The sequence below is a fragment of the Pangasianodon hypophthalmus genome, chromosome 7 (assembly GCF_027358585.1).
Source record: "Pangasianodon hypophthalmus isolate fPanHyp1 chromosome 7, fPanHyp1.pri, whole genome shotgun sequence".
Taxonomy (NCBI): domain Eukaryota; kingdom Metazoa; phylum Chordata; class Actinopteri; order Siluriformes; family Pangasiidae; genus Pangasianodon; species Pangasianodon hypophthalmus.
Window position 1 is genome coordinate 29,560,475 of NC_069716.1, and position 10,000 is coordinate 29,570,474.

Sequence of the window (10,000 nt, forward strand, 5' to 3'; positions counted from 1 at the left end):
ACACACACACACACACACACACACCCACACCCACACACACACACACACACACACGTTCTGCAGTAGAAACGTGAGTTTTCGTGTCACAGGCGTAACTCTGAAGACGAGTCTGTTGATGTTGAAATGTCGTGATGTAAATAAAACCCTGCAGTTGAAGCGGTTTATCGTTTCCTCGCCGCTCCTCGCTCTACACGCCGTCACTGCGCAGTCTGCGTTTATAATCACAGATACTTTACGGCGCACTTCGTCTTCACGCTGCCAAAACACGCAGGAATGGAAGCAGCTTTGGGATTAAAGAGGAGCATCCAAATGTATAAACACTGCGAATTAAATGCTATTATTATTATATATAAAAAAAGAGTTTATAAACCATCACTACACAATACTCACTGTACTCCTTTTCCCCTACTCCCTTTTCCCCTACTCCCTATCCCCTACTCCCTATCCCCTACTCCCTACTCCCTATCCCCTACTCCCTATCCCCTACTCCCTATCCCCTACTCCCTACTCCCTATCCCCTACTCCCTATCCCCTACTCCCTATCCCCTACTCCCTACTCCCTATCCCCTTCTCCCTACTCCCTATACCCTTCTCTATATCCCCTACTCCATATCCCCTACTCCCTACTCCCTTTACCCTTCTCCATATCCCCTACTCCCTACTCCATATCCCCTACTCCATATCCCCTACTCTCTATCCCCTACTCCCTATCCCCTACTCCATATCCCCTACTCCCTATCCCCTACTCTCTATCCCCTACTCCCTATCCCCTACTCCCTATCCCCTACTCCCTATCCCCTACTCTCTATCCCCTACTCCATATCCCCTACTCCATATCCCCTACTCTCTATCCCCTACTCTCTATCCCCTACTCCATATCCCCTACTCTCTATCCCCTACTCCCTATCCCCTACTCTCTATCCCCTACTCCATATCCCCTACTCTCTATCCCCTACTCTCTATCCCCTACTCCATATCCCCTACTCTCTATCCCCTACTCCCTATCCCCTACTCCCTATCCCCTACTCCATATCCCCTACTCCCTATCCCCTACTCCCTATCCCCTACTCTCTATCCCCTACTCCCTATCCCCTACTCCCTATCCCCTACTCTCTATCCCCTACTCTCTATCCCCTACTCCATATCCCCTACTCCATATCCCCTACTCCATATCCCCTACTTCCTTTACCCTTCTCCATATCCCCTACTCTCTATCCCCTACTCCATATCCCCTTCTCCATATCCCCTACTCTCCATCACTTACTCCCTATCCCCCATTTCCTTCCCCCTACTCCCTTTAGCATACTCTCTATCCCCTACTTCCTTTAGTGTACTCCTGTCCTCTACTCCCTATCCCTTACTCCCTTTAGTGCAGCCCTTATCACCTACTCCCTATTCTCTACTTCTTATCCCCCATTTCCTTTACCCTACTCCCTATCCCCTACTCCCTATCCCCTACTCCCTTTAGCATACTCCCTATCTCTTACGCTCTATCCCCTACTTCCTTTACCCTACTCCCTATCCCCTACTCCCTATCCCCTACTCCCTTTAGTATACTCCCTATCTCTTATGCTCTATCCCCTACTTCCTTTACCCTACTCCCTATCCCCTACTTCCTTTACCCTACTCCCTATCCCCTACTTCCTTTACCCTACTCCCTATCCCCTACTTCCTTTACCCTAATCCCTATCCCCTACTCCCTTTAGCATACTCCCTATCTCTTACACTCTATCCCCTACTTCCTTTAGCGTACTCTCTGTCCCCTATTCCCTACTCCCTATCTCCAGGGTGTTCCCTATCCCCTATTTCCTATTCCCTTTCCCCTACTCCCTCTCCCTTAATCCATACACCCTACTTTCTATCCCCTATTCACTTTCTCCTACTCCCTATCCCCTGGGTGTTCGGAATCCCCTACACAATATTATATTATACACCTATTGCAGTGCATTATGGGATATCTACACTCTGGACATTTCAGACATGACCTATTAAAACAGCAAAACCCCCTAACTAGTGAACTTCATAGTAACTAGGGTTCAGTTTCATACACATAGCCAGACTGTGTTGTGTTGTGCATGTGTGTGTGTTTGTGTGTGTGTGTGTGTGTTTGTGTGTGTGTGTGTGTGTGTGTGTTTGTGTGTGTTGTGGTTTTGTCCAGCTCAATGGTGTGAAATTAACTGGAGAGACAGACAGAAATTGAGACAGACAGACGGATATGACGAGTCTCCATGTTGATCCAGAAAACAATGCTAAACACACTCACATTGTTCATCAACGTCTAAACACAGCAACCACAGGCGTGTGTGTGTGTCATTGTGTTTGTGTGTGTGTGTGTGTGTGTGTGTGTCAGTCAGTCAGAGCTGACGGCCCTCCAGACTCTCTATGACTAAAAAAGGTAGAAAAAATGAAATAAAAGCATGACATCATCTAGACTGCCTCTTCCTGCCCAGTTACTTAGACACACACACACACACACACACACACACACACACACACACACACACACACACACACACCACCCTCCTGGCATTGAGAGAGTGAGTGAGTGAATAAGAGAGAGTAAAAAAGGGGGAGAGTCAGAGAGAAATAAAGGAGTGTTGGGGTTATCTAAGGTTATCGGCTGCAACTGTTCATAGACTCATTACTGATTCTTTAATTACTGAGTGTAAATGTACACTGATTAATTACTGTGTGTGTGTCTGTGTGTGTGTCTGTGTGTGTGTGTGTGTTTGTTCCCTCACAAACGTTCAGTACCATGTAAACATGTTTATTCTTACTGTTACACTCACTATAGTTGATTGTAGTAATTATTACTAGTGTGAATTCTGCTGATACACTTACTGTTACTGCTGATGTCATTACTGTTACTGCTGATGTCATTACCGTTACTGCTGATGTCGTTACTGTTACTGCTGATGTCATTACTGTTACTGCTGATGTCATTACTGTTACTGCTGATGTCGTTACTGTTACTGCTGGTGTCATTACTGTTACTGCTGATGTCATTACTGTTACTGCTGATGTCATTACTGTTACTGCTGATGTCATTACTGTTACTGCTGCGTCATTACTGTTACTGCTGATGTCATTACTGTTACTGCTGATGTCATTACTGTTACTGCTGATGTCATTACTGTTACTGCTGATGTCGTTACTGTTACTGCTGATGTCATTACTGTTACTGCTGATGTCATTACTGTTACTGCTGATGTCATTACTGTTACTGCTGATGTCGTTACTGTTACTGCTGGTGTCATTACTGTTACTGCTGATGTCATTACTGTTACTGCTGATGTCATTACTGTTACTGCTGATGTCATTACTGTTACTGCTGCGTCATTACTGTTACTGCTGATGTCATTACTGTTACTGCTGATGTCATTACTGTTACTGCTGCGTCATTACTGTTACTGCTGCGTCATTACTGTTACTGCTGATGTCATTACTGTTACTGCTGCGTCATTACTGTTACTGCTGCGTCATTACTGTTACTGCTGGTGTCATTACTGTTACTGCTGATGTCATTACTGTTACTGCTGATGTCATTACTGTTACTGCTGGTGTCATTACTGTTACTGCTGATGTCATTACTGTTACTGCTGATGTCATTACTGTTACTGCTGGTGTCATTACTGTTACTGCTGATGTCATTACTGTTACTGCTGATGTCATTACTGTTACTGCTGATGTCATTACTGTTACTGCTGCGTCATTACTGTTACTGCTGGTGTCATTACTGTTACTGCTGATGTCATTACTGTTACTGCTGATGTCATTACTGTTACTGCTGGTGTCATTACTGTTACTGCTGGTGTCATTACTGTTACTGCTGATGTCATTACTGTTACTGCTGGTGTCATTACTGTTACTGCTGCGTCATTACTGTTACTGCTGGTGTCATTACTGTTACTGCTGCGTCATTACTGTTACTGCTGATGTCATTACTGTTACTGCTGGTGTCATTACTGTTACTGCTGATGTCATTACTGTTACTGCTGGCGTCGTTACTGTTACTGCTGATGTCATTACTGTTACTGCTGATGTCATTACCGTTACTGCTGATGTCATTACCGTTACTGCTGGCGTCGTTACTGTTACTGCCGATGTCATTACTGTTACTGCTGGTGTCATTACCGTTACTGCTGATGTCATTACCGTTACTGCTGATGTCGTTACTGTTACTGCTGGCGTCATTACTGTTACTGTTAGTGTCATTACTGTTACCAATTTACAATATTGTTATTGCTATTACTCTCACCGACAGCGTTATTACTCTCACTAACAGTGTTATTACTCTCAACGACAGCATTATTACTCTAATCGATAGCGTTATTACTATCAATATTCTCACTCATAACAGAGAATATTTATGATTAATCAATAATAAACAACTTCTGCACTTCAGTAATATGTATTATTTCTGCAGAGAGAGAGAGAGAGAGAGAGACAGGGAGTGTGTGTGAATGAGTGTGTGTGTGTGTGTGTGTGTTAGATTGAAGGCAGGAAATGTGCCGTTAATGACTCTGGCACAGAGCAATTACTACACAAAACCACTGTGTGTGTGTGTGTGTGTGTGCACGCGCATGTGTTTTATATGCTCTGGTGCATTTGGTTCATGCTCTGTATTGTGTAGACGTATCGTAAGCGTCACTGTGCTATGTGTGTGTGTTTGTGTGTGTTTGTGTGTGTGTGTGTGTGTGTGTGTGTGAGGCAGCATGCACTCAGGCTCCTGTAATGTCAGAACCAGGTGTGAAATGTTGGAGGTGTGTGTGACGGAGGCTGCTCAAGAGACTTGAGGTCTCAGTTATACACACACACAGAGACACACGCACACACACACACACAGTGCTGTGAGGATATACCAGTTTAATGGTACACTGAAATAATTGAGTGCGTGTGTGTGTTTGTGTGTGTGTGTGTCTGTGTGTGTGTGTGTGTGTGTGTGTGTGCGCGTGTGTGTGTGTGTGTGTGATTCAGAGTTATTCTGGTCTCTTTGGTGGAGCTGCAGCTCTAAATATCTTAAACAGTTATTTACTACACTTGCAGTAATTATCTCTGAAAAACAGACTGAAAGTGGATCATTATTCTGATTATTTTTATCCCCTCGCCCCTTTACCCATAATGCACTGCACCGTGGGGGAGTTTATGATGGCGTCTGGTGGAAAAGTACTATGTTGGGTCAGTGAGCTAATTCTGTCACGCTCTTAACATTCTGAAACTTTCAGTGTCCAGCCCTGATCTATATTCACTACAAGCCTGCGCTGTCAGGAAGGACATTACCGTGTGTGTGTGTGTGTGTGTGTGTGTGTGTGTGTGTTACCTGGTACAGGTATCTCTGGTTGAACAGGTGCATGGCCCCCTGTAGTTGACTGCGCTGACTCTGCCACTGCTCGAAGTTCCTGACCGACTCGGCTGTGGGCCGCTGCCACGTCGTCGTCCGCGTGTTGTGGTCCACGTAGTAAAACCTTCCACGCTGATCCACGCGCTTCTCCCACCTACACACACACACACACACACACACACACACACACACGCACACACACGCAGAGACACGCATAGTAAACCGCATTAACAGGGACAGTATTGTTATTATGGCCACGCCCCTTGTGTACACACTCACCCTGAATAAACGTACAACATGGCATCGATTCTAAGTTATAAAATTCAAACTTTACAAAAATACATATAAGACATATAAAACATTATTTTTTATTAAATACTCCACTAACACCTAGCTGCATGCTTTAGTAAAGAACACGCAGTAACACTCTCTACGAAACCCATATTCCTAAATCATGTGCTTAGAAGTCTGTGGAAGTTGATAATGATTCTTATGAACTCTCATAATGCCTCATAAAACTCTAATAATGTTCTGCAAAGTAATTCTTTGATAGCGAATAATAACACAAGCGCACAACCTTTAGAGCTAATAATGTGTGTGAAAAATTATAAAGCAACTGAAATATTTATTACAACAATTATACATTTTAAATGCTTATAATACGTTTATACTCTAACATTACAGTCACTTTATAATCACACACAGGACAATATTAGTTATAAAACATCTTTAGTATCTTTAAACATTAAAAAAAATCTTTTAAAGATTTAATTTTTAAAGTTAAAACTATCTTTAGGATCTTTAGTATCGATTATTGTTTCTTTACAAGCTACTAAGCTTTAAAATTATATTTCACAGGAAAATATACAAAGCTACAAATATGACTTATGTTTAAATTCTTTCCATTAAAGTCTTTCATTTACATGACAAATATAATAAATAAATAAATTAATAATAATAAATTATAAATTTAATAAAATTAATCCTAGCAAAAAATACAATCAGGGCATTTTATATGTAAAAATTTTCAGTTCCAAAAAAAATCTTTTTTTTCCATTTGTTACAGAATCAGACCGAAGTTGTTCTTTTTTCCCCTCCAAAATCCGATCCACAGTTTTGCCGGTATCGGCCCGATACGGATCTGGGGTTCCAGATCAGGTTGTGATTTCCATCACGTGGTATTATAACGAATAGTGACACTTGCATCATTGCAACACGACTGTACGTTATCAAGGGATTTTTGATACGAAGGAGCGACCAAAACAAGTGTAGAGGAGAGGAGATTAGTCAGAGAAACAAGGAAACGGTCACGAGGAACTCTGAAGGAGCCGGAGAGCTCCACAGCTCAGAAGGGAGAAGCTGTTCACAGCCTGGACACGTGTGGAGACATTTGGAAAATGTTTGTTTACGTTTGTTTCTCTGGACTGATGAGAGCAAAACCGAACTTTGTGGCCGTTTGCTGGAAGCCCTGAGAACACCATTCCACCTGTGAAGAAGCATGGTGGTGGTAGCATCATGTTCAGCTTTTCCCTTGGCCTCCTGGTTGTTTCTCTAGGACTAATCCCCTCTTTACCTGCTCACAGTGAACGCTGTGACATTTTACTGACATAAAATTTCAATAAAGTCCAATTCAGTAACACTACAAAATGAGGGAAAGTTCAAAGGAGAGGGCGCGAATACTTACGCAACACACCATATTGTAAGCAAATATACAGAGGACGAATCCGAACGTTGTGCTCGTTAGCTAACGAGTGCTGATGTCACATGACCAGGTTTGCGATTGGCTCATTCTAATTAAACTCCGCCTCTTAAAACCATCACTGCGACTGAGGATAATGTTTCTGTGATAATATCATAAAGTGTGATAAGCTTAAATTCACACACACTCATTCACACACTCACAGACTCACACACACACACACACACTCACTCACTCACTCACTCACACACACACACACTCACACAAAGTTCTGTGGACTTCATATCTAAACACACGTAGTTTGGACGCCAAGGCTATTCTCATACCACTGACCTCAGCACAGCAGAATTCGTAAGAGAAAACACACACACACACACACACGTGCATGCGCGCACGCGCGCACACACGCGCACACACACACACACACGCACACACACTCACGCACACACACTCACGCACACACACTCACGCACACACACTCACGCACACACACTCCTCCCCCAGGGCGGACTAACCCAGAACAGACGATGTGCGGCTGCAGTTAGCGTTAGCTCTCTACGTTAATTGAGCCGCAGAACGCTGTGCAGCTCTGAAAGGCCTTTTGTTCTCCGTCTGCAGCGGAAAAACTGAAGCAGGCCTCGCTGACCTTTCCTCAAAACACACACACACACACACACACACACACACACTCTCTCTGACTCTGCGCTGATTGTTAAATGACTGCTGTCTCTGTGTAATCAGTGTAATGGAGACGTAAAGACGGGGTGGTGCTGTTTTTTTGAGGGGGTTAAGAATAATTTTTTGTTTTCTCCGAGTTCCACGCCTGTCAGATCAGATGAAGTTTCTCCAAACACACGCACACACACACACTCACAAAACACACACAACACAAGAACAGTGTGTTCTATAAGTTTTGGCCCCCCACCCCCACTCCCCTATCCAGGGAAATAAATGACAGACGGCTGAAAACAGAAAATCGGCGCATCAGCGTCGTGTTAACAGCGTGTCGCCTCACGTGCACGTTCTCTCAAACGCAAACGTATTAAAGAATAGCGTGTCGCCTCACGTGCATGTTCTCTCAAACGCAAACGTATTAAAGAACAGCGTGTCGCCTCACGTGCACGTTCTCTCAAACGCAAACGTATTAAAGAACAGCGTGTCGCCTCACGTGCACGTTCTCTCAAACGCAAACGTATTAAAGAATAGCGTGTCGCCTCACGTGCATGTTCTCTCAAACGCAAACGTATTAAAGAACAGCGTGTCGCCTCACGTGCACGTTCTCTCAAACGCAAACGTATTAAAGAACAGCGTGTCGCCTCACGTGCATGTTCTCTCAAACGCAAACGTATTAAAGAACAGCGTGTCGCCTCACGTGCACGTTCTCTCAAACGCAAACGTATTAAAGAACAGCATCTCGCCTCACGTGCACGTTCTCTCAAACGCAAACGTATTAAAGAACAGCGTCTCGCGCAGTATTAAATAATTCTGCTCTAGATTACAGACTTCATTTCCTTCATTGTGTACCGTAAACTTTTATATACTTTAGCAAAGATACACGCTTAACGTTTTTCCCATTTAATCTTTTCAGGCATAAATTATTTTAAATCATATACAGAGTTTTTCTGGCATGCAAATCCACATAAATATGCAAATTTTCTCCAAAAAAAAAGGAAAAGAAAAAGAAAAAGAAAAATGACTTGTAGTAGAAAGTAAGTGACGTTTTCAGGCTTTGTGTAAATAAGTAAAATCATTAGTGCGGAAAAAATACTGCTGAAATATTACAGAACATTTTTAAAATAATATTATACAGTAGATATAAACAGTTAAATATATAAATATTATGCAGTTATAAACACTGAAGTCTTAATTTATTTAAAAAATAAGAAGGTTTGTTATAATCTGACGTATTTTGGTGTCTGTAACACTGGACTGGTCTGAAGGTGATTAATATTTAATGAGTGTGAGTGTTGTACAGGAAAGGGTTAAACACGGCGGACGGAAGCGTCCAGCAGTCTGCACGTCTATAACGACCATTTTTACTTTTCCTGCTCATTTTATTTTCATTTTAAATTTTTCACAGTAATCTTTTGCTTGTTTTGTCCCGCCTTCTCTTTGCTCTGATTGGCCGCCTCACTGAAGCGATCACGATCCTTTCTGCTCTTACAAAATATTTTAACATCCTGAAAATCCAGTGCTGTGTTTATTTTCCCTGTTTAACAAGGTGTCAGAAGCTCTGAACACAAACACACTGAATGTAAACACACTAAACACGCTGAACACACTGAACACAAACACACTGAATGTAAACACACTAAACACGCTGAACGAGCTGAACACAAACACGCTGAACACAAACACACTGAATGTAAACACACTAAACACGCTGAACACACTGAACACAAACACACTGAATGTAAACACACTAAACACACTAAACACGCTAAACGAGCTGAACACAAACACACTGAACACGCTGAACATAAACACACTGAACACACTGAACACAAACACGCTGAATGTAAACACACTGAACACGCTGAACGAGCTGAACATGAACACCCTAAACACACTGAACACACTCAACACAAACACACTCAACACACTCAACACGCTCAACACGCTGAACATGAACACACTGAACATAAACACGCTGAAAACGCCGAACACCCTGAACACACTGAACATGAACACCGTAAACACGCTAAACACACTGAACATGAACACCGTAAACACGCTGAACACACTGAACACACTGAACACAAACACACTGAACATAAACACGCTAAACACACTGAACACGAACACGCTGAACATAAACACACTGAACACACTCAACATGCTGAACATGAACACCCTAAACACACTGAACACACTCAACACAAACACACTCAACACACTCAACACGCTGAACATGAACACACTGAACATAAACACGCTGAAAATGCCAAACACCCTGAACA

At 42.8% G+C, this 10,000-nt stretch overlaps 1 protein-coding gene across 2 annotated transcripts in view; it reads right to left on the reverse strand.

Moving 5' to 3' along the window:
- wwp2 (WW domain containing E3 ubiquitin protein ligase 2) overlaps nt 1–10,000 on the reverse strand; it is a 49,742-nt gene that overhangs the window by 12,969 nt on the left and 26,773 nt on the right. For both annotated transcript variants that reach the window (XM_034305892.2, XM_034305893.2), the window contains exon 10: nt 5,321–5,495. In XM_034305892.2, coding sequence (XP_034161783.1) covers nt 5,321–5,495 — 175 coding nt within the window. The remainder of the gene's footprint in view (nt 1–5,320; nt 5,496–10,000) is intronic.